This window comes from Aquarana catesbeiana, linkage group LG08 (genome assembly GCF_042186555.1).
Source record: "Aquarana catesbeiana isolate 2022-GZ linkage group LG08, ASM4218655v1, whole genome shotgun sequence".
Taxonomy (NCBI): domain Eukaryota; kingdom Metazoa; phylum Chordata; class Amphibia; order Anura; family Ranidae; genus Aquarana; species Aquarana catesbeiana.
In genome coordinates, this window is record NC_133331.1 from 474,201 (window position 1) to 500,235 (window position 26,035).

The following is a 26,035-nucleotide window of genomic DNA, read 5'->3' on the forward strand; positions in this document are numbered from 1 at the left end:
GAGCTAACGCTCTACCACCCAACACTTCAGACTCCCGGTGCGGGCAGAAGAGCTAACGCTCTACCACCCAACACTTCAGACTCCCAGTGCGGGCAGAAGAGCTAACGCTCTACCACCCAGTGCGGGCAGAAGAGCTAACACTCTACCACCCAATACTTCAGACTCCCAGTGCGGGCAGAAGAGCTAACGCTCTACCACCCAGTGCAGGCAGAAGAGCTAACGCTCTACCACCCAGTGCAGGCAGAAGAGTTAACGCTCTACCACCCAACACTTCAGACTCCCAGTGCGGGCAGAAGAGCTAACGCTCTACCACCCAGTGCAGGCAGAAGAGCTAACGCTCTACCACCTAACACTTCAGACTCCTAGTGCGGGCAGAAGAGCTAACGCTCTACCACCCAGTGCAGGCAGAAGAGCTAACGCTCTACCACCCAGTGCGGGCAGAAGAGCTAACGCTCTACCACCCAACACTTCAGACTCCCAGTGCGGGCAGAAGAGCTAACGCTCTACCACCCAGTGCAGGCAGAAGAGCTAACGCTCTACCACCCAACACTTCAGACTCCTAGTGCGGGCAGAAGAGCTAACGCTTTACCACCCAGTGCAGGCAGAAGAGCTAACACTCTACCACCCAACATTTCAGACTCCCAGTGCGGGCAGAAGAGCTAACGCTCTACCACCCAGTGCGGGCAGAAGAGCTAACGCTCTACCACCCAGTGCGGGCAGAAGAGCTAACGCTCTACCACCCAACACTTCAGACTCCCAGTGCGGGCAGAAGAGCTAACGCTCTACCACCCAGTGCAGGCAGAAGAGCTAACACTCTACCACCCAACACTTCAGACTCCCAGTGCGGGCAGAAGAGCTAACGCTCTACCACCCAGTGCGGGCAGAAGAGCTAACGCTCTACCACCCAGTGCAGGCAGAAGAGCTAATGCTCTACCACCCAACACTTCAGACTCCCAGTGCGGGCAGAAGAGCTAACGCTCTACCACCCAGTGCAGGCAGAAGAGCTAACACTCTACCACCCAACACTTCAGACTCCCAGTGCGGGCAGAAGAGCTAACGCTCTACCACCCAGTGCAGGCAGAAGAGCTAACACTCTACCACCCAACACTTCAGACTCCCGGTGCGGGCAGAAGAGCTAACGCTCTACCACCCAGTGCGGGCAGAAGAGCTAACGCTCTACCACCCAGTGCGGGCAGAAGAGCTAACGCTCTACCACCCAGTGCGGGCAGAAGAGCTAACGCTCTACCACCCAGTGCGGGCAGAAGAGCTAACGCTCTACCACCCAGTGCGGGCAGAAGAGCTAACGCTCTACCACCCAGTGCGGGCAGAAGAGCTAACGCTCTACCACCCAACACTTCAGACTCCCGATGCGGGCAGAAGAGCTAACGCTCTACCACCCAGTGCGGTCAGAAGAGCTAACACTCTACCACCCAGTGCGGGCAGAAGAGCTAACTGTCTACCACCCAGTGCGGGCAGAAGAGCTAACGCTCTACCACCCAACACTTCAGACTCCCGGTGCGGGCAGAAGAGCTAACGCTCTACCATCCAGTGCAGGCAGAAGAGCTAACACTCTACCACCCAACACTTCAGACTCCCAGTGCAGGCAGAAGAGCTAACGCTCTACCACCCAGTGCGGGCAGAAGAGCTAACGCTCTACCACCCAGTGCGGGCAGAAGAGCTAACATTCTACCACCCAGTGCAGGCAGAAGAGCTAACACTCTACCACCCAACACTTCAGACTCCCAGTGCGGGTAGAAGAGCTAACGCTCTACCACCCAGTGCAGGCAGAAGAGCTAACACTCTACCACCCAACACTTCAGACTCCCGGTGCGGGCAGAAGAGCTAACGCTCTACCATCCAGTGCGGGCAGAAGAGCTAACACTCTACCATCCAGTGCGGGCAGAAGAGCTAACGATCTACCACCCAACACTTCAGACTCCCAGTGCGGGCAGAAGAGCTAACGCTCTACCACCCAGTGTGGGCAGAAGAGCTAACGCTCTACCACCCAGTGCGGGCAGAAGAGCTAACGCTCTACCACCCAGTGCGGGCAGAAGAGCTAACGCTCTACCACCCAACACTTCAGACTCCCAGTGCGGGCAGAAGAGCTAATGCTCTACCACCCAGTGCAGGCAGAAGAGCTAACGCTCTACCACCCAACACTTCAGACTCCCAGTGCGGGCAGAAGAGCTAACGCTCTACCACCCAGTGCGGGCAGAAGAGCTAACGCTCTACCACCCAGTGCGGGCAGAAGAGCTAACGCTCTACCACCCAGTGCGGGCAGAAGAGCTAACGCTCTACCACCCAGTGCGGGCAGAAGAGCTAACGCTCTACCACCCAACACTTCAGACTCCCAGTGCGGGCAGAAGAGCTAACGCTCTACCACCCAGTGCAGGCAGAAGAGCTAACACTCTACCACCCAACACTTCAGACTCCCGGTGCGGGCAGAAGAGCTAACGCTCTACCACCCAGTGCGGGCAGAAGAGCTAACGCTCTACCACCCAGTGCGGGCAGAACAGCTAACGCTCTACCACCCAGTGCGGGCAGAAGAGCTAACGCTCTACCACCCAACACTTCAGACTTCCGGTGCGGGCAGAAAAGCTAACGCTCTACCACCCAGTGCAGGCAGAAGAGCTAACACTCTACCACCCAACACTTCAGACTCCCAGTGCGGGCAGAAGAGCTAACGCTCTACCACCCAGTGCGGTCAGAAGAGCTAACGCTTTACCACCCAGTGCGGGCAGAAGAGCTAACGCTCTACCACCCAGTGCGGGCAGAAGAGTAAACGCTCTAGCACCCAGTGCAGGCAGAAGAGCTAACGCTCTACCACCCAACACTTCAGACTTCCGGTGCGGGCAGAAGAGCTAACGCTCTACCACCCAGTGCAGGCAGAAGAGCTAACGCTCTACCACCCAACACTTCAGACTCCCGGTGCAGGCAGAAGAGCTAACGCTCTACCACCCAACACTTCAGACTCCCAGTGCGGGCAGAAGAGCTAACGCTCTACCACCCAGTGCAGGCAGAAGAGCTAACACTCTACCACCCAACACTTCAGACTCCCGGTGCGGGCAGAAGAGCTAACGCTCTACCACCCAGTACGGGCAGAAGAGCTAACGCTCTACCACCCAGTGCGGGCAGAAGAGCTAACGCTCTACCACCCAGTGCGGGCAGAAGAGCTAACGCTCTACCACCCAGTGCGGGCAGAAGAGCTAACGCTCTACCACCCAACACTTCAGACTTCCGGTGCGGGCAGAAAAGCTAACGCTCTACCACCCAGTGCAGGCAGAAGAGCTAACACTCTACCACCCAACACTTCAGACTCCCAGTGCAGGCAGAAGAGCTAACGCTCTACCACCCAGTGCGGGCAGAAGAGCTAACACTCTACCACCCAACACTTCAGACTCCCAGTGCAGGCAGAAGAGCTAACGCTCTACCACCCAGTGCAGGCAGAAGAGCTAACACTCTACCACCCAACACTTCAGACTCCTAGTGCGGGCAGAGGAGCTAACGCTCTACCATCCAGTGCGGGCAGAAGAGCTAACAGTCTACCACCCAACACTTCAGACTCCCAGTGCGGGCAGAAGAGCTAACGCTCTACCACCCAGTGCCGGCAGAAGAGCTAACACTCTACCACCCAACACTTCAGACTCCCGGTGCGGGCAGAAGAGCTAACGCTCTACCATCCAGTGCGGGCAGAAGAGCTAACACTCTACCACCCAACACTTCAGACTCCCAGTGCGGGCAGAAGAGCTAACGATCTACCACCCAACACTTCAGACTCCCAGTGCGGGCAGAAGAGCTAACGCTCTACCACCCAGTGCGGGCAGAAGAGCTAACGCTCTACCACCCAACACTTCAGACTCCCAGTGCGGGCAGAAGAGCTAACACTCTACCACCCAGTGCAGGCAGAAGAGCTAACACTCTACCACCCAGTGCGGGCAGAAGAGCTAACACTCTACCACCCAGTGCGGGCAGAAGAGCTAACACTCTACCACCCAACACTTCAGACTCCCGGTGCGAGCAGAAGAGCTAACGCTCTACCACCCAGTGCGGGCAGAAGAGCTAACGCTCTACCACCCAGTGCAGGCAGAAGAGCTAACGCTCTACCACCCAACACTTCAGACTCCCAGTGCGGGCAGAAGAGCTAACGCTCTACCACCCAGTGCGGGCAGAAGAGCTAACGCTCTACCACCCAGTGCGGGCAGAAGAGCTAACACTCTACCACCCAGTGCGGGCAGAAGAGCTAACGCTCTACCATCCAGTGCAGGCAGAAGAGCTAACGCTCTACCACCCAACACTTCAAACTCCCAGTGCGGGCAGAAGAGCTAACGCTCTACCACCCAGTGCGGGCAGAAGAGCTAACAGTCTACCACCCAACACTTCAGACTCCCAGTGCGGGCAGAAGAGCTAACGCTCTACCACCCAGTGCGGGCAGAAGAGCTAACAGTCTACCACCCAACACTTCAGACTCCCAGTGCGGGCAGAAGAGCTAACGCTCTACCACCCAGTGCCGGCAGAAGAGCTAACACTCTACCACCCAACACTTCAGACTCCCGGTGCGGGCAGAAGAGCTAACGCTCTACCATCCAGTGCGGGCAGAAGAGCTAACACTCTACCACCCAACACTTCAGACTCCCAGTGCGGGCAGAAGAGCTAACGATCTACCACCCAACACTTCAGACTCCCAGTGCGGGCAGAAGAGCTAACGCTCTACCACCCAGTGCGGGCAGAAGAGCTAACGCTCTACCACCCAACACTTCAGACTCCCAGTGCGGGCAGAAGAGCTAACACTCCACCACCCAGTGCAGGCAGAAGAGCTAACACTCTACCACCCAGTGCGGGCAGAAGAGCTAACACTCTACCACCCAGTGCGGGCAGAAGAGCTAACACTCTACCACCCAACACTTCAGACTCCCGGTGCGAGCAGAAGAGCTAACGCTCTACCACCCAGTGCGGGCAGAAGAGCTAACGCTCTACCACCCAGTGCAGGCAGAAGAGCTAACGCTCTACCACCCAACACTTCAGACTCCCAGTGCGGGCAGAAGAGCTAACGCTCTACCACCCAGTGCGGGCAGAAGAGCTAACGCTCTACCACCCAGTGCGGGCAGAAGAGCTAACACTCTACCACCCAGTGCGGGCAGAAGAGCTAACGCTCTACCATCCAGTGCAGGCAGAAGAGCTAACGCTCTACCACCCAACACTTCAAACTCCCAGTGCGGGCAGAAGAGCTAACGCTCTACCACCCAGTGCAGGCAGAAGAGCTAACGCTCTACCACCCAACACTTCAGACTCCCGTTGCGGGCAGAAGAGCTAACGCTCTACCACCCAGTGCAGGCAGAAGAGCTAACACTCTACCACCCAGTGCAGGCAGAAGAGCTAACACTCTACCACCCAGTGCGGGCAGAAGAGCTAACGCTCTACCACCCAACACTTCAGACTCCCGTTGCGGGCAGAAGAGCTAACGCTCTACCACCCAGTGCAGGCAGAAGAGCTAACACTCTACCACCCAACACTTCAGACTCCCAGTGCAGGCAGAAGAGCTAACGCTCTACCACCCAGTGCAGGCAGAAGAGCTAACACTCTACCACCCAACACTTCAGACTCCCGGTGCGGGCAGAAGAGCTAACGCTCTACCACCCAGTGCGGGCAGAAGAGCTAACGCTCTACCACCCAACACTTCAGACTCCCGGTGCGGGCAGAAGAGCTAACGCTCTACCACCCAGTGCAGGCAGAAGAGCTAACGCTCTACCACCCAACACTTCAGACTCCCAGTGCGGGCAGAAGAGCTAACGCTCTACCACCCAGTGCAGGCAGAAGAGCTAACGCTCTACCACCCAACACTTCAGACTCCTAGTGCGGGCAGAAGAGCTAACGCTCTACCACCCAGTGCAGGCAGAAGAGCTAACGCTCTACCACCCAACACTTCAGACTCCTAGTGCGGGCAGAAGAGCTAACGCTCTACCACCCAGTGCAGGCAGAAGAGCTAACACTCTACCACCCAACATTTCAGACTCCCAGTGCGGGCAGAAGAGCTAACGCTCTACCACCCAGTGCGGGCAGAAGAGCTAACGCTCTACCACCCAGTGCGGGCAGAAGAGCTAACGCTCTACCACCCAACACTTCAGACTCCCAGTGCGGGCAGAAGAGCTAACGCTCTACCACCCAGTGCAGGCAGAAGAGCTAACACTCTACCACCCAACACTTCAGACTCCCGGTGCGGGCAGAAGAGCTAACGCTCTACCACCCAGTGCGGGCAGAAGAGCTAACGCTCTACCACCCAGTGCGGGCAGAAGAGCTAACGCTCTACCACCCAGTGCAGGCAGAAGAGCTAACGCTCTACCACCCAACACTTCAGACTCCCAGTGCGGGCAGAAGAGCTAACGCTCTACCACCCAGTGCAGGCAGAAGAGCTAACACTCTACCACCCAACACTTCAGACTCCCAGTGCGGGCAGAAGAGCTAACGCTCTACCACCCAGTGCAGGCAGAAGAGCTAACACTCTACCACCCAACACTTCAGACTCCCAGTGCGGGCAGAAGAGCTAACGCTCTACCACCCAGTGCGGGCAGAAGAGCTAACGCTCTACCACCCAGTGCGGGCAGAAGAGCTAACGCTCTACCACCCAACACTTCAGACTTCCGGTGCGGGCAGAAAAGCTAACGCTCTACCACCCAGTGCAGGCAGAAGAGCTAACACTCTACCACCCAGTGCAGGCAGAAGAGCTAACGCTCTACCACCCAACACTTCAGACTCCCGGTGCGGGCAGAAGAGCTAACGCTCTACCATCCAGTGCGGGCAGAAGAGCTAACACTCTACCACCCAACACTTCAGACTCCCAGTGCGGGCAGAAGAGCTAACACTCTACCATCCAGTGCGGGCAGAAGAGCTAACGATCTACCACCCAACACTTCAGACTCCCAGTGCGGGCAGAAGAGCTAACACTCTACCATCCAGTGCGGGCAGAAGAGCTAACGATCTACCACCCAACACTTCAGACTCCCAGTGCGGGCAGAAGAGCTAACGCTCTACCACCCAGTGCAGGCAGAAGAGCTAACACTCTACCACCCAACACTTCAGACTCCCGGTGTGGGCAGAAGAGCTAACACTCTACCACCCAGTGCAGGCAGAAGAGCTAACACTCTACCACCCAGTGCGGGCAGAAGAGCTAACACTCTACCACCCAGTGCGGGCAGAAGAGCTAACACTCTACCACCCAACACTTCAGACTCCCGGTGCGAGCAGAAGAGCTAACGCTCTACCACCCAGTGCGGGCAGAAGAGCTAACGCTCTACCACCCAGTGCAGGCAGAAGAGCTAACGCTCTACCACCCAACACTTCAGACTCCCAGTGCGGGCAGAAGAGCTAACGCTCTACCACCCAGTGCGGGCAGAAGAGCTAACGCTCTACCATCCAGTGCAGGCAGAAGAGCTAACGCTCTACCATCCAGTGCAGGCAGAAGAGCTAACGCTCTACCACCCAACACTTCAGACTCCCAGTGCGGGCAGAAGAGCTAACGCTCTACCACCCAGTGCAGGCAGAAGAGCTAACGCTCTACCACCCAACACTTCAGACTCCCGGTGCGGGCAGAAGAGCTAACGCTCTACCACCCAGTGCAGGCAGAAGAGCTAACACTCTACCACCCAGTGCAGGCAGAAGAGCTAACACTCTACCACCCAGTGCGGGCAGAAGAGCTAACGCTCTACCACCCAGTGCGGGCAGAAGAGCTAACGCTCTACCACCCAACACTTCAGACTCCCGTTGCGGGCAGAAGAGCTAACGCTCTACCACCCAGTGCAGGCAGAAGAGCTAACGCTCTACCACCCAACACTTCAGACTCCTAGTGCGGGCAGAAGAGCTAACGCTCTACCACCCAGTGCAGGCAGAAGAGCTAACACTCTACCACCCAACATTTCAGACTCCCAGTGCGGGCAGAAGAGCTAATGCTCTACCACCCAGTGCGGGCAGAAGAGCTAACACTCTACCACCCAACACTTCAGACTCCCAGTGCGGGCAGAAGAGCTAACGCTCTACCACCCAGTGCGGGCAGAAGAGCTAACGCTCTACCACCCAACACTGCAGACTCCCAGTGCGGGCAGAAGAGCTAACGCTCTACCACCCAGTGCAGGCAGAAGAGCTAACACTCTACCACCCAACACTTCAGACTCCCGGTGCGGGCAGAAGAGCTAACGCTCTACCACCCAGTGCGGGCAGAAGAGCTAACGCTCTACCACCCAGTGCGGGCAGAAGAGCTAACGCTCTACCACCCAGTGCGGGCAGAAGAGCTAACGCTCTACCACCCAGTGCGGGCAGAAGAGCTAACACTCTACCACCCAGTGCAGGCAGAAGAGCTAACACTCTACCACCCAACACTTCAGACTTCCGGTGCGGGCAGAAAAGCTAACGCTCTACCACCCAGTGCAGGCAGAAGAGCTAACGCTCTACCACCCAACACTTCAGACTCCCGATGCGGGCAGAAGAGCTAACGCTCTACCACCCAGTGCAGGCAGAAGAGCTAACACTCTACCACCCAGTGCAGGCAGAAGAGCTAACACTCTACCACCCAACACTTCAGACTCCCAGTGCGGGCAGAAGAGCTAACGCTCTACCACCCAGTGCGGGCAGAAGAGCTAACATTCTACCACCCAGTGCAGGCAGAAGAGCTAACACTCTACCACCCAACACTTCAGACTCCCGGTGCGGGCAGAAGAGCTAACACTCTATCACCCAGTGCGGGCAGAAGAGCTAACGCTCTACCACCCAACACTTCAGACTCCCAGTGCGGGCAGAAGAGCTAACGCTCTACCACCCAGTGCAGGCAGAAGAGCTAACGCTCTACCACCCAACACTTCAGACTCCCAGTGCGGGCAGAAGAGCTAACGCTCTACCACCCAGTGCAGGCAGAAGAGCTAACACTCTACCACCCAACATTTCAGACTCCCAGTGCGGGCAGAAGAGCTAATGCTCTACCACCCAGTGCGGGCAGAAGAGCTAACGCTCTACCACCCAGTGCGGGCAGAAGAGCTAACGCTCTACCACCCAACACTTCAGACTCCCAGTGCGGGCAGAAGAGCTAACGCTCTACCACCCAGTGCGGGCAGAAGAGCTAACGCTCTACCACCCAACACTGCAGACTCCCAGTGCGGGCAGAAGAGCTAACGCTCTACCACCCAGTGCAGGCAGAAGAGCTAACACTCTACCACCCAACACTTCAGACTCCCGGTGCGGGCAGAAGAGCTAACGCTCTACCACCCAGTGCGGGCAGAAGAGCTAACGCTCTACCACCCAGTGCGGGCAGAAGAGCTAACGCTCTACCACCCAGTGCGGGCAGAAGAGCTAACGCTCTACCACCCAGTGCGGGCAGAAGAGCTAACACTCTACCACCCAGTGCAGGCAGAAGAGCTAACGCTCTACCACCCAACACTTCAGACTCCCGATGCGGGCAGAAGAGCTAACGCTCTACCACCCAGTGCAGGCAGAAGAGCTAACACTCTACCACCCAGTGCAGGCAGAAGAGCTAACACTCTACCACCCAGTGCGGGCAGAAGAGCTAACGCTCTACCACCCAGTGCGGGCAGAAGAGCTAACGCTCTACCACCCAACACTTCAGACTCCCAGTGCGGGCAGAAGAGCTAACGCTCTACCACCCAGTGCGGGCAGAAGAGCTAACGCTCTACCACCCAACACTTCAGACTCCCGGTGCGGGCAGAAGAGCTAACGCTCTACCATCCAGTGCAGGCAGAAGAGCTAACACTCTACCACCCAACACTTCAGACTCCCAGTGCAGGCAGAAGAGCTAACGCTCTACCATCCAGTGCAGGCAGAAGAGCTAACGCTCTACCACCCAACACTTCAGACTCCCAGTGCGGGCAGAAGAGCTAACGCTCTACCACCCAGTGCGGGCAGAAGAGCTAACGCTCTACCACCCAGTGCGGGCAGAAGAGCTAACATTCTACCACCCAGTGCAGGCAGAAGAGCTAACACTCTACCACCCAACACTTCAGACTCCCGGTGCAGGCAGAAGAGCTAACGCTCTACCATCCAGTGCGGGCAGAAGAGCTAACACTCTACCACCCAGTGCAGGCAGAAGAGCTAACACTCTACCACCCAACACTTCAGACTCCCGGTGCGGGCAGAAGAGCTAACGCTCTACCATCCAGTGCGGGCAGAAGAGCTAACACTCTACCATCCAGTGCGGGCAGAAGAGCTAACGATCTACCACCCAGTGCGGGCAGAAGAGCTAACGCTCTACCACCCAGTGCGGGCAGAAGAGCTAACGCTCTACCACCCAGTGCGGGCAGAAGAGCTAACGCTCTACCACCCAACACTTCAGACTCCCAGTGCGGGCAGAAGAGCTAACGCTCTACCACCCAGTGCGGGCAGAAGAGCTAACGCTCTACCACCCAGTGCGGGCAGAATAGCTAACGCTCTACCACCCAGTGCGGGCAGAAGAGCTAACGCTCTACCACCCAACACTTCAGACTCCCAGTGCGGGAAGAAGAGCTACCGCTCTACCACCCAGTGCAGGCAGAAGAGCTAACACTCTACCACCCAACACTTCAGACTCCCAGTGCGGGCAGAAGAGCTAACGCTCTACCACCCAGTGCAGGCAGAAGAGCTAACACTCTACCACCCAACACTTCAGACTCCCGGTGCGGGCAGAAGAGCTAACGCTCTACCACCCAGTGCGGGCAGAAGAGCTAACGCTCTACCACCCAGTGCGGGCAGAAGAGCTAACGCTCTACCACCCAGTGCGGGCAGAAGAGCTAACACTCTACCACCCAACACTTCAGACTCCCGGTGCGGGCAGAAGAGCTAACGCTCTACCACCCAGTGCGGGCAGAAGAGCTAACGCTCTACCACCCAGTGCGGGCAGAAGAGCTAACGCTCTACCACCCAGTGCGGGCAGAAGAGCTAACGCTCTACCACCCAACACTTCAGACTTCCGGTGCGGGCAGAAAAGCTAACGCTCTACCACCCAGTGCAGGCAGAAGAGCTAACACTCTACCACCCAACACTTCAGACTCCCGGTGCGGGCAGAAGAGCTAACGCTCTACCACCCAGTGCGGGCAGAAGAGCTAACGCTCTACCACCCAGTGCGGGCAGAAGAGCTAACGCTCTACCACCCAGTTCAGGCAGAAGAGCTAACGCTCTACCACCCAACACTTCAGACTCCCAGTGCGGGCAGAAGAGCTAACGCTCTACCACCCAGTGCAGGCAGAAGAGCTAACACTCTACCACCCAACACTTCAGACTCCCAGTGCAGGCAGAAGAGCTAACGCTCTACCACCCAGTGCAGGCAGAAGAGCTAACACTCTACCACCCAACACTTCAGACTCCCAGTGCAGGCAGAAGAGCTAACGCTCTACCACCCAGTGCGGGCAGAAGAGCTAGCGCTTTACCACCCAGTGCGGGCAGAAGAGCTAACGCTCTACCACCCAGTGCGGGCAGAAGAGCTAACGCTCTACCACCCAGTGCGGGCAGAAGAGCTAACGCTCTACCACCCAGTGTGGGCAGAAGAGCTAACGCTCTACCACCCAGTGCGGGCAGAAGAGCTAACGCTCTACCACCCAGTGCAGGCAGAAGAGCTAACACTCTACCACCCAACACTTCAGACTCCTAGTGCGGGCAGAGGAGCTAACGCTCTACCATCCAGTGCGGGCAGAAGAGCTAACAGTCTACCACCCAACACTTCAGACTCCCAGTGCAGGTAGAAGAGCTAACGCTCTACCACCCAGTGCAGGCAGAAGAGCTAACGCTCTACCACCCAACACTTCAGACTCCCAGTGCGGGCAGAAGAGCTAACACTCTACCACCCAGTGCGGGCAGAAGAGCTAACGATCTACCACCCAACACTTCAGACTCCCAGTGCGGGCAGAAGAGCTAACGCTCTACCACCCAGTGCGGGCATTAGAGCTAACGCTCTACCACCCAGTGCGGGCAGAAGAGCTAACGCTCTACCACCCAGTGCGGGCAGAAGAGCTAACACTCTACCACCCAACACTTCAGACTCCCAGTGCGGGAAGAAGAGCTACCGCTCTACCACCCAGTGCAGGCAGAAGAGCTAACACTCTACCACCCAACACTTCAGACTCCCAGTGCGGGCAGAAGAGCTAACGCTCTACCACCCAGTGCAGGCAGAAGAGCTAACACTCTACCACCCAACACTTCAGACTCCCAGTGCGGGCAGAAGAGCTAACGCTCTACCACCCAGTGCGGGCAGAAGAGCTAACGCTCTACCACCCAGTGCGGGCAGAAGAGCTAACGCTCTACCACCCAGTGCGGGCAGAAGAGCTAACGCTCTACCACCCAACACTTCAGACTCCCGATGCGGGCAGAAGAGCTAACGCTCTACCACCCAGTGCAGGCAGAAGAGCTAACACTCTACCACCCAACACTTCAGACTCCCAGTGCAGGCAGAAGAGCTAACGCTCTACCACCCAGTGCAGGCAGAAGAGCTAACGCTCTACCACCCAGTGCGGGCAGAAGAGCTAACGCTCTACCACCCAGTGCGGGCAGAAGAGCTAACATTCTACCACCCAGTGCAGGCAGAAGAGCTAACACTCTACCACCCAACACTTCAGACTCCCGGTGCGGGCAGAAGAGCTAACGCTCTACCACCCAGTGCGGGCAGAAGAGCTAACGCTCTACCACCCAGTGCGGGCAGAAGAGCTAACACTCTACCACCCAACACTTCAGACTCCCAGTGCGGGCAGAAGAGCTAACACTCTTCCACCCAGTGCGGGCAGAAGAGCTAACGATCTACCACCCAACACTTCAGACTCCCAGTGCGGGCAGAAGAGCTAACGCTCTACCACCCAGTGCGGGCAGAAGAGCTAACGCTCTACCACCCAGTGCGGGCAGAAGAGCTAACGCTCTACCACCCAGTGCGGGCAGAAGAGCTAACGCTCTACCACCCAACACTTCAGACTCCCAGTGCGGGCAGAAGAGCTAACGCTCTACCACCCAGTGCAGGCAGAAGAGCTAACACTCTACCACCCAACACTTCAGACTCCCGGTGCGGGCAGAAGAGCTAACGCTCTACCACCCAGTGCAGGCAGAAGAGCTAACGCTCTACCACCCAACACTTCAGACTCCCGGTGCGGGCAGAAGAGCTAACACTCTACCACCCAGTGCAGGCAGAAGAGCTAACACTCTACCACCCAGTGCGGGCAGAAGAGCTAACACTCTACCACCCAGTGCGGGCAGAAGAGCTAACACTCTACCACCCAACACTTCAGACTCCCGGTGCGAGCAGAAGAGCTAACGCTCTACCACCCAGTGCGGGCAGAAGAGCTAACGCTCTACCACCCAGTGCAGGCAGAAGAGCTAACGCTCTACCACCCAACACTTCAGACTCCCAGTGCGGGCAGAAGAGCTAACGCTCTACCACCCAGTGCGGGCAGAAGAGCTAACGCTCTACCACCCAGTGCGGGCAGAAGAGCTAACGCTCTACCACCCAGTGCAGGCAGAAGAGCTAACGCTCTACCACCCAACACTTCAGACTCCCAGTGCGGGCAGAAGAGCTAACGCTCTACCACCCAGTGCAGGCAGAAGAGCTAACGCTCTACCACCCAACACTTCAGACTCCCGGTGCGGGCAGAAGAGCTAACGCTCTACCACCCAGTGCAGGCAGAAGAGCTAACACTCTACCACCCAGTGCAGGCAGAAGAGCTAACACTCTACCACCCAGTGCGGGCAGAAGAGCTAACGCTCTACCACCCAGTGCGGGCAGAAGAGCTAACACTCTACCACCCAGTGCGGGCAGAAGAGCTAACGCTCTACCACCCAGTGCGGGCAGAAGAGCTAACGCTCTACCACCCAACACTTCAGACTCCCGGTGCAGGCAGAAGAGCTAACGCTCTACCACCCAGTGCAGGCAGAAGAGCTAACACTCTACCACCCAACACTTCAGACTCCCAGTGCGGGCAGAAGAGCTAACGCTCTACCATCCAGTGCAGGCAGAAGAGCTAACGCTCTACCACCCAACACTTCAGACTCCCAGTGCGGGCAGAAGAGCTAACGCTCTACCATCCAGTGCGGGCAGAAGAGCTAACACTCTACCACCCAGTGCGGGCAGAAGAGCTAACGCTCTACCACCCAGTGCGGGCAGAAGAGCTAACGCTCTACCACCCAGTGCGGGCAGAAGAGCTAACATTCTACCACCCAACACTTCAGACTCCCAGTGCGGGCAGAAGAGCTAACGCTCTACCACCCAGTGCAGGCAGAAGAGCTAACACTCTACCACCCAGTGCGGGCAGAAGAGCTAACACTCTACCACCCAACACTTCAGACTCCCGGTGCGGGCAGAAGAGCTAACGCTCTACCACCCAGTGCGGGCAGAAGAGCTAACGCTCTACCACCCAGTGCGGGCAGAAGAGCTAACACTCTACCACCCAGTGCGGGCAGAAGAGCTAACGATCTACCACCCAACACTTCAGACTCCCAGTGCGGGCAGAAGAGCTAACGCTCTACCACCCAGTGCGGGCAGAAGAGCTAACGCTCTACCACCCAGTGCGGGCAGAAGAGCTAACGCTCTACCACCCAGTGCGGGCAGAAGAGCTAACGCTCTACCACCCAACACTTCAGACTCCCAGTGCGGGCAGAAGAGCTAACGCTCTACCACCCAGTGCAGGCAGAAGAGCTAACACTCTACCACCCAACACTTCAGACTCCCGGTGCGGGCAGAAGAGCTAACGCTCTACCACCCAGTGCAGGCAGAAGAGCTAACGCTCTACCACCCAACACTTCAGACTCCCGGTGCGGGCAGAAGAGCTAACACTCTACCACCCAGTGCAGGCAGAAGAGCTAACACTCTACCACCCAGTGCGGGCAGAAGAGCTAACACTCTACCACCCAGTGCGGGCAGAAGAGCTAACACTCTACCACCCAACACTTCAGACTCCCGGTGCGAGCAGAAGAGCTAACGCTCTACCACCCAGTGCAGGCAGAAGAGCTAACGCTCTACCACCCAACACTTCAGACTCCCAGTGCGGGCAGAAGAGCTAACGCTCTACCACCCAGTGCGGGCAGAAGAGCTAACGCTCTACCACCCAGTGCGGGCAGAAGAGCTAACGCTCTACCACCCAGTGCAGGCAGAAGAGCTAACGCTCTACCACCCAACACCTCAGTCTCCCAGTGCGGGCAGAAGAGCTAACGCTCTACCACCCAGTGCAGGCAGAAGAGCTAACGCTCTACCACCCAACACTTCAGACTCCCGGTGCGGGCAGAAGAGCTAACGCTCTACCACCCAGTGCAGGCAGAAGAGCTAACACTCTACCACCCAGTGCAGGCAGAAGAGCTAACACTCTACCACCCAGTGCGGGCAGAAGAGCTAACGCTCTACCACCCAGTGCGGGCAGAAGAGCTAACGCTCTACCACCCAGTGCGGGCAGAAGAGCTAACGCTCTACCACCCAGTGCGGGCAGAAGAGCTAACGCTCTACCACCCAGTGCGGGCAGAAGAGCTAACATTCTACCACCCAACACTTCAGACTCCCAGTGCGGGCAGAAGAGCTAACGCTCTACCACCCAGTGCAGGCACAAGAGCTAACGCTCTACCACCCAACACTTCAGACTCCCAGTGCGGGCAGAAGAGCTAACGCTCTACCACCCAGTGCGGGCACAAGAGCTAACGCTCTACCACCCAACACTTCAGACTCCCAGTGCGGGCAGAAGAGCTAACGCTCTACCACCCAGTGCGGGCAGAAGAGCTAACGCTCTACCACCCAACACTTCAGACTCCCAGTGCGGGCAGAAGAGCTAACGCTCTACCATCCAGTGCAGGCAGAAGAGCTAACGCTCTACCACCCAACACTTCAGACTCCCGGTGCGGGCAGAAGAGCTAACGCTCTACCATCCAGTGCGGGCAGAAGAGCTAACACTCTACCACCCAGTGCGGGCAGAAGAGCTAACGCTCTACCACCCAGTGCGGGCAGAAGAGCTAACGCTCTACCACCCAGTGCAGGCAGAAGAGCTAACATTCTACCACCCAACACTTCAGACTCCCAGTGCGGGCAGAAGAGCTAACGCTCTACCACCCAGTGCAGGCAGAAGAGCTAACACTCTACCACCCAGTGCGGGCAGAAGAGCTAACACTCTACCACCCAACACTTCAGACTCCCAGTGCGGGCAGAAGAGCTAACGCTCTACCACCCAGTGCGGGCAGAAGAGCTAACGCTCTACCACCCAGTGCGGGCAGAAGAGCTAACATTCTACCACCCAGTGCAGGCAGAAGAGCTAACACTCTACCACCCAACACTTCAGACTCCCAGTGCGGGCAGAAGAGCTAACGCTCTACCACCCAGTGCAGGCAGAAGAGCTAACACTCTACCACCCAACACTTCAGACTCCCAGTGCGGGCAGAAGAGCTAACGCTCTACCACCCAGTGCAGGCAGAAGAGCTAACACTCTACCACCCAACACTTCAGACTCCCAGTGCGGGCAGAAGAGCTAACACTCTACCACCCAGTGCAGGTAGAAGAGCTAACACTCTACCACCCAACACTTCAGACTCCCGGTGCGGGCAGAAGAGCCAACGCTCTACCATCCAGTGCGGGCAGAAGAGCTAACGCTCTACCACCCAGTGCAGGCAGAAGAGCTAACGCTCTACCACCCAACACTTCAGACTCCCAGTGCGGGCAGAAGAGCTAACGCTCTACCATCCAGTGCAGGCAGAAGAGCTAACGCTCCATCACCCAGTGCAGGCAGAAGAGCTAGCACTCTACCACCCAGTGCGGGCAGAAGAGCTAACACTCCACCACCCAACACTTCAGACTCCCAGTGCGGGCAGAAGAGCTAACGCTCTACCACCCAGTGCAGGCAGAAGAGCTAACGCTCTACCATCCAGTGCAGGCAGAAGAGCTAACGCTCTACCATCCAGTGCGGCCAGAAGAGCTAACACTCTACCACCCAACACTTCAGACTCCCAGTGTGGGCAGAAGAGCTAACGCTCTACCACCCAACACTTCAGACTCCCAGTGCGGGCAGAAGAGCTAACGCTCTACCATCCAGTGCGGGCAGAAGAGCTAACGCTTTACCACCCAGTGCAGGCAGAAGAGCTAACGCTCCACCACCCAGTGCGGGCAGAAGAGCTAACACTCCACCACCCAACACTTCAGACTCCCAGTGCGGGCAGAAGAGCTAACGCTCTACCATCCAGTGCGGGCAGAAGAGCTAACGCTTTACCACCCAGTGCAGGCAGAAGAGCTAACGCTCCACCACCCAGTGCGGGCAGAAGAGCTAACACTCCACCACCCAACACTTCAGACTCCCGGTGCGGGCAGAAGAGCTAACGCTCTACCACCCAGTGCGGGCAGAAGAGCTAACGCTCTACCACCCAACACTTCAGACTCCCGGTGCGGGCAGAAGAGCTAACGCTCTACCACCCAGTGCGGGCAGAAGAGCTAACACTCTACCACCCAACACTTCAGACTCCCGGTGCGGGCAGAAGAGCTAACGCTCCACCACCCAGTGCGGGCAGAAGAGCTAACACTCCACCACCCAACACTTCAGACTCCCAGTGCGGGCAGAAGAGCTAACGCTCTACCATCCAGTGCGGGCAGAAGAGCTAACACTCTACCACCCAACACTTCAGACTCCCGGTGCGGGCAGAAGAGCTAACGCTCTACCACCCAGTGCGGGCAGAAGAGCTAACACTCTACCACCCAACACTTCAGACTCCCAGTGCGGCAGAAGAGCTAACATTCTACCACCCAGTGCAGGCAGAAGAGCTAACACTCTACCACCCAACACTTCAGACTCCCAGTTCGGGCAGAAGAGCTAACGCTCTACCATCCAGTGCGGGCAGAAGAGCTAACACTCTACCACCCAGTGCGGGCAGAAGAGCTAACACTCTACCACCCAGTGCGGGCAGAAGAGCGCTGTTGTAATAAACTGCTGGATGGTCAGAAACCCTTCATCATCAATGTTTTTTAAGATGGAACTCTGACCATACCAGCCACTTCCTCACTGACGCATTTCACTCCAACAAAGGGGACACAAAATCAGTAGAATGTTTGTAAAAAAAAAAGCAGCCAATAAGAAGGGGGGTAAAGCAATCCATAATAGGCACATTGACTTCCCATTAGTGTCACCATAAGTGGGTTGTACCCACCTTGCCTTCCATGCCCCAATCTGCCATCAAAGCTCCCACAAATACCCAGATCTTCTAATTATGGTGGAACACATGGCCATAGTGCAGCATTGGGTGGCAGGGACAGGGGCAGGGGCAGACACACCATTTGCCCAGACTGTGCAGCTACACAGGGGTACTTTGGGACTTAGAAGCCTAGTTATACTAGATGTGGGCTGGGTGATTGCTGGGATCCCCTTCTACTGTCATGGTGACATTCTTCATGATGTCCTAACCGTGGTCCTAGTGACATCATAGGTAGGTTGTACCCACCGTCTCTGCACTGCCGTACTGCTCCAATCTGCCATCAAAGCCAAAAACCAACACTTCAGAAATCCCCAGTATTTCCAGTTATTGGGGAACATGCGCCCCTAATGCTGCATTGGGTTCCTTTGGGGGAAAACACATCATTAACACAAGGGTGCTCTGGGTTGTTGGAGTCCAGTTATACCGGGTGATTGCTGGGATCCCCTTCTACTTTCATGGGAAAATTCTTCATGATGTCCTAACGATGGTCTTCAGAACAACATACTCAAAGAGGAGCTGGGAACAAGCTCAATAGCTCAGGCGAGGCGGCTCCCACACAGCAAGGCTTCCCTTGATTGGCACCCAACAGGAGCTCAAACTATAGAAATACAGAATGGAGCACCAGACCAAAACCGGGCGAAAGAGTCCAAGATCGTTTTAATTGTTAGTAAACAAGTCATATAAAAACAGCCAACATGTTTCAGGCACCCCTCCCCCTTTATCAGAGCTCAACACAGGATAAATCTTGGAAGGACTCGGAGCAAAGCAGATCTATAATAGAGCCGGAATTAAACTCCTTTCTGTATTTCTATGGTTTAGCTGTGGTCTTGGCTGGCAAAATCCAAGTGGCGTCAGCCGTCTATCCAGCAACTCCTTTAGTCCCTGCTTGACTGGCACTGAACCATATAAATGGCTTCTTCCATTTTCTCCTGGTGGTATCATTTAGAATGGAAGGAAAGGAAGTGATCCCGGTCTGACTCCAACTGGGTATTATAAACCATGGAAACCTTTCAGAAATCAAAGTGTTAATAGTTTATTATAATCAATTACCAACATGGAAAGTAAATGAAGAGAAATCCAATCAATATTTGGGGTGCCCCCCCCCCCCCCCTCGCCTTCCTCTAGGTAGACTTGCGCACAGTTGGTGAAGGAACACGGCAGGTAGGTTGTTCTATGACAGTTAGGTTGTTCTATGACAGGTAGGTTATTCTATGATATGACAGGTAGGTTATTCTATGATATGACAGGTAGGTTATTCTATGATATGACAGGTAGGTTGTTCTATGGCAGGTAGGTTGTTCTATGACAGGTAGGTTATTCTATGATATGACAGGTAGGTTGTTCTATGACAGATAGGTTGTTCTATGACAGGTAGGTTGTTCTATGACAGGTAGGTTATTCTATGATATGACAGGTAGGTTATTCTATGATATGACAGGTAGGTTGTTCTATGGCAGGTAGGTTGCTCTATGTACTTCTTGGAGAACTAAGCACAGATCTTCTGTGGATGTCGGTTGCCTCCAATCCTTTATCCCAGACAGACTCCATGATGGAGAGATCAGGGCTCTGTGAGGGCCAAAACATCACTTCCAGGACTCCTTCTTCTTCTTTCCACTGAAGATAGATCTTAATGACATTGGTTGGATGTTGGGGGTGGTTGTCCTGCTGCAGAATACATTTGGGGCCAATCACACGGCTCCCTGACGGTATGACATGATAGATTAATGGATGGATTGGTGTAAATGACTACAAAGCAGGATGCAGAGAAGATCTACCATGAAATGAAATCTAATTCATACAAACAATGTTTTTAAAACATGAAATATTAATATTATTCTTACCAAGAGGATCTTTTTATGTTTATCTGAAAAAAAAATGAACCTCCTATAAATGGCCATAAATCTCAAATATTGTATTTTTCAGGTCATTGTTACTATCGGCTTAGAAATGAATTCAACACGGATGTTTTGGGTTGTTTTACCAAATGCCGCAAACCTTGCCTGTAAGTACCCCGGGAATTCCCGGTATGGAGAGTATATGGGGGGGTTGTGACTCCCATTCCTTCTTATTCTTTCTGAAAATGTTTTCCAAGATTTGGTATTGGAGGTGAGAACCTTCTACATGGAGGGCAAGAACTTCATCATAAAAGTCATCTTATAATTCATATTCCAATCTGGGAGGGGCGCTCATCTGTTCAATGACACTTCCTATAAAGAGTGATACTCCAAGGGTTAACTTTTCCGGTAGGACTTTACCAGCTCCCGTAGGACCACATTGGGGGAGGAATTGTCTTGCAGTTTTATTCTCCAATGTTTATGGTACATGACATCTTCCTGCTTTCCCACGCTATTACCGCCCTTTCTTCATCGGCTTTTGTTTGCTTTTCTCTTCATACAAGTCAATGGAAATGCAAAAGTAGCCAGATATATCGGCTTAAAGCGGAACTCCGCCGTATCCGAGCACCGCAACCTAAAAACATGATTTATTCATTTTTATTATTCAAAACAAACTCCCCAATCCATCCATGTCTCCATCCATCCATCCATCCATGTCTCCATCCATCCATGTCTCCATCCATCCATCCATGTCTCCATCCATCCATGTCACCATCCATCCATCCATGTCTCCATCCATTCATCCATGTCTCCATCCATCCATGTCTCCATCCATCCATGTCTCCATCCATCCATGTCTCCATCCATCCATGTCTCCATCCATCTATCCATCCATCCATGTCTCCATCCATCCATGTCTCCATCCATCTATCCATGTCTCCACCCATCCATCCATGTCTCCATCCATCCATCCATCCATCCATCCATGTCTCCATCCATCCATCCATGTCTCCATCCATCCATCTCTGTCTCCATGTCTTCATCCATCCAGGTCTCCATCCATCCATCCATCCATCCATGTCTCCATCCATCCATCCATGTCTCCATCCATGTCTCCATCCATCCATCCATGTCTCCATCCATGTCTCCATCCATCCATGTCTCCATCCATCCATCCATGTCTCCATCCATCTCTGTCTCCATGTCTTCATCCATCCAGGTCTCCATCCATCCATCCATCCATCCATCCTTGTCTCCATCCATCCCTGTCTCCATCCATCCATCCATGTCTCCATCCATCCATCCATGTCTCCATCCATCCATCCATGTCTCTATCCATCCATCCATGTTTCCATCCATCCATGTCTCCATCCATCCATCCATGTCTCCATCCATCCATCCATGTTTCCATCCATCCATGTCTCCATCCATCCATCCATGTCTCCATCCATCCCTGTCTCCATCCATCCATCCATGTCTCCATCCATCCATCCCTGTCTCCATCCATCCCTGTCTCCATCCATCCATGTCTCCATCCATCCATGTCTCCATCCATCCATCCATCCATCCATCCATCCATCCATCCCTGTCTCCATCCATCTATCCATGTCTCCACCCATCCATCCATGTCTCCATCCATCCATGTCTCCATCCATCCATCCATGTCTCCATCCATCCATGTCTCCATCCATCCATCCATCCATCCATCCATCCATCCATCCATGTCTCCATCCATCCATGTCTCCATCCACCCATGTCTCCATCCATGCATCCATCCATGTCTCCATCCATGTCTCCATCCATCCATCCATGTCTCCATCCATCCATCCATCCATCCATCCATCCATGTCTCCATCCATCCATCCCTGTCTCCATCCATCCCTGTCTCCATCCATCCCTGTCTCCATCATCCATCCATCCATCCATCCATGTCACCATCCATCCATGTCTCCATCCATCCATGTCTTCATCCATCCATCCATCCATGTCTCCATCCATCCATCCATGTCTCCATCCATCCCTGTCTCCATCCATCCCTGTCTCCATCCATCCATCCATCCATGTCTCCATCCATCCATGTCTCCATCCATCCATCCATCCATCCATGTCTTCATCCATCCATCAATCTATCCTTCCATCCATCCATCCATCCATGTCTCCATCCATCCATGTCTCCATCCATCCATCCATCCCTGTCTCCATCCATCCCTGTCTCCATCCATCCATCCATCCATCCATCCATCCATGTCTCCATCCATCCATCCATCCCTGTCTCCATCATCCATCCATCCATCCATGTCACCATCCATCCATGTCACCATCCATCCATGTCTCCATCCATCCATGTCTCCATCCATCCATCCATGTCTCCATCCATCCATCCATCCCTGTCTCCATCCATCCGTGTCTCCATCCATCCATCCATCCATGTCTCCATCCATCCATGTCTCCATCCATCCATCCATCCATCCATGTCTTCATCCATCCATCAATCTATCCTTCCATCCATCCATGTCTCCATCCATCCATGTCTCCATCTATCCATGTCCCCATCCATCCATCCATGTCTCCATCCATCCATGTCTCCATCCATCCATCCATCTCTCCATTTATTCATCCATGTCTCCATCCATCCATGTCTCCATCCATCCATGTCTCCATCCATCCATCCATCCATCTCTCCATTTATTCATCCATGTCTCCATCCATCCATGTCTCCATTTATTCATCCATGTCTCCATCCATCCATCTCTCCATTTATTCATCCATGTCTCCATCAATCCATGTCTCCATTTATTCATCCATCCATGTCTCCATCCATCTATGTCTCCATCCATCCATTCATCCATCCATCCATGTCTCCATCCATCCATCCATCCATGTCTCCATCCATCCATGTCTCCATCCATGTCTCCATCCATCCATCCATCCATCCATGTCTCCATCCATCCATCCATGTTTCCATCCATCCATGTCTCCATCCATCCATCCATCCATGTCTCCATCCATGTCTCCATCCATCCATCCATGTCTCCATCCATGTCTCCATCCATCCATGTCTCCATCCATTTTCTTTTCTATTAGATTCATAGACAATAAGACATAAATAATGTTACAATTTTATTTCTTTCCTGTTTTGGTGTTATTTAAAAAAATAGTTTTACTGTTCATAAAGTTTACATTTTATGCTATAATTTGATCTAAACTGAAACTAAAATGATATTTCTGGTACAAATTATAGTAAGTAATCTTCAAATGAAAAACTACAGCCATGTGGGGTGACTGTCCGCCCAATTTCCCATAGTCTGTGCGATTCTCATCACCCGTCTCACATAGTGACCACTGGACACCAGAACCTCACCGCGTTCCCTCGCCTCCCTCGCTTCCCTCGCTTCCCTCGCCTCCCTCGCTTCCCTCGCTTCCCTCGCCTCCCTCGCTTCCCTCGCCTCCCTCGCCTCCCTCGCCTCCCTCGCCTCCCTCGCCTCCCTCGCCTCCCTCGCTTCCCTCGCCTCCCTCGCCTCCCTCGCCTCCCTCGCCTCCCTCGCTTCCCTCGCCTCCCTCGCCTCCCTCGCTTCCCTCGCTTCCCTCGCCTCCCTCGCTTCCCTCGCTTCCCTCGCCTCCCTCGCCTCCCTCGCCTCCCTCGCTTCCCTCGCTTCCCTCGCCTCCCTCGCCTCCCTCGCTTCCCTCGCCTCCCTCGCCTCCCTCGCCTCCCTCGCCTCCCTCGCTTCCCTCGCCTCCCTCGCTTCCCTCGCCTCCCTCGCTTCCCTCGTTTCCCTCGCACTTCTATTGAACCTAATAGAATGATCCATCGGATACAAAGTTCAATGTAGAATAATAAAGTAAACTGGACCTCCGATAACTGTATTGATCGGTAATATAAGTCCTATGGCCGGACTTTCTCAGCCTTTTTACCCCAGAGGAACCTTTGAAATAATTTTTTGATGTCTCAGGAAACATCTTCTAAAACAGAGGTCCCCAACCCCCCACTACCGGTCCGTGGCCTGTTAGTAACCGGGCCGCACTGCAGGAGGTGAGCGCCCACCGTGGTCTGGACCGAGTGACAGTCCTGTCCTGACCATGGCGATGTCCCTTAGCAGCCTGTGTATTGTCTCCAGGGTCTCCCGCCTTACCACCAATGTCATCCTATCAGAGCAGGGGGTGGGAGGAGCTGAAGATCTGAACAGAGGGCAGGAGACCTCATACAGGCTGATAAATGTCTCTGTCCTACCGAAGGTGGGACTGTGCGGGGCGGGGTGGGGGGGTAGAGATTGAAAGGGGGACAGTGATGTAAGAGAGGAAAGGGGGCCATGACTGCAAGGGGCCCTGTGATGGAGCTCTGTGATTGCTAGGGGCACTGAAGTTTAAAGGGGCACTGTGACGTCAAGGGGAACTGAGGACACTGTGGGACTGATTTAAAGTTAGAACTATAATGTAAAGGGGGGACTGTGCAGCAAAGAGGGGGGTGATGTGATGTGAAGGGGGGCTGAGGACTGACTCCATTCCCCCCCCCCAGGTATTTAGAAAAAATCAGCAGCCAAATAAACGATCCCTGGTGCTGAAAAGTTTGGGGACCACTGTTCTAAAACCATTTCATTGGGAGTAGTGGGAAAAATGCCCCTTAGATTGGTAATTTGTGGGTATAGTGCCTTTTACATTGGTGGTCAGTGGAAAGAACGCATCCTACGTTGGTGGCCAGTGAGAAGAGTGCCTCTTACGTTTGTGGTCAATGGAAGAAACGCTTCTTATGTTGGAGGTCAGACCGCCCTCCTTAAGATGGTGATCAGAATGCCACCCTTACAGAAGATAAAAAGATTATTGGTGTCCTGCTTGTTCTGCTAAGTGACTTTGACACCTGGACCATCTGGAGGCATCATGAAATGGGAGGCCACAGCTCAAGGAACCTCTAGCAACCTCTGGAGCAGGGTTTCTCAACTAGGGTTCCTCCAGAGGTTGTTAGGGGTCCCTTGATCAATGAGCAAAGTTTTTCTCTCAGATAAGTTCCCAATGACACTGTTTAGCTATCGGTAATTCTTCTCAATGGCCACAAGTGTAAGGAGCATTCTTCCCACTGATCATCACACTAATGTATCATGAGATGTAGATATAGGCATTATGAGCAGAGGGTTCCCTGAGACTGGAAAGTTATTTCAAGGGTTCCTCTGTGTTGGAGAGGTTGAGAACGGCTGCTATGGAGGAACTATAGTGTTCCACAGTACCCTGGTTAGGAAAGGCTGCCCTTGACTGTGCAAATATGGCAATATAGCATCTCTTGCAAATAAAGCATCTCACCATCTTCTCATAGATACCCCTAGGGGGCACACTTTAGGATACCCTTAGGGAACATGAGAAGATACCACCAGGGAAAGGGAGCTCACTTCTTGGTCACATAACAAGGTCTGCTTATCTCACTTTATTCTTTGACTGCTTGTGGAGAACTCCTCCTTCAGCCAATAAAATGATGTCCTCCAAGCACAGAACATGATTCCAGCCTCATAGTAAAGAAGGGCAAAAGGGGCCAAAAGCCCTAAGCACAACTTACAAAAATCTACCAAATGATTTATATGGCTAGCAACTATACAAAACTAATATATATATATTGTTAAGTTAAGTTGCTTTTAAATAAGAACCAAGTGAAGACCACAGGAAGTTACTTCCATTACACATTTAAAGAGAATATGTGCAAAATTTCCAGTACATACCTTTGCCTTATGGTGCTCCTCTGTAATTAGAAAGCTCTGGATTACCTTGGACTTGAAAATATTACCTTCATTCCAAGCCAGAGCTCAGGCACACTCATCCTCATCCCACAATGGGGAAAAAAGGCACATACATCATTGGACGATGAGGAGGGGGGTATATCTGATGCCCCAACATGGTGCAAAGTCAAGATTTTCATGGGTTCAGGGTTATGGGTTCAGGTTCATGGGTTTAGGGTTTTGGGTTCAGGGTCATAGGTTCAGGTTCATGGGTTCAGGGTCATGGGTTCAGGTTCATGGGTTCAGGTTCAGGGTCATAGGTTCAGGTTCAGGGTCATAGGTTCAGGTTCA

At 54.1% G+C, this 26,035-nt stretch overlaps 1 protein-coding gene across 1 annotated transcript in view; it reads left to right on the forward strand.

Annotated features, from left to right (window-relative positions):
* SCNN1A (sodium channel epithelial 1 subunit alpha) overlaps positions 1-26,035 on the forward strand; it is a gene marked incomplete in the record, with an annotated part of 208,237 nt that overhangs the window by 133,565 nt on the left and 48,637 nt on the right. Inside the window, 1 exon segment of the mRNA XM_073595368.1 lies at positions 20,077-20,155. Within this exon segment, the coding sequence (XP_073451469.1) occupies positions 20,077-20,155 (79 nt within the window).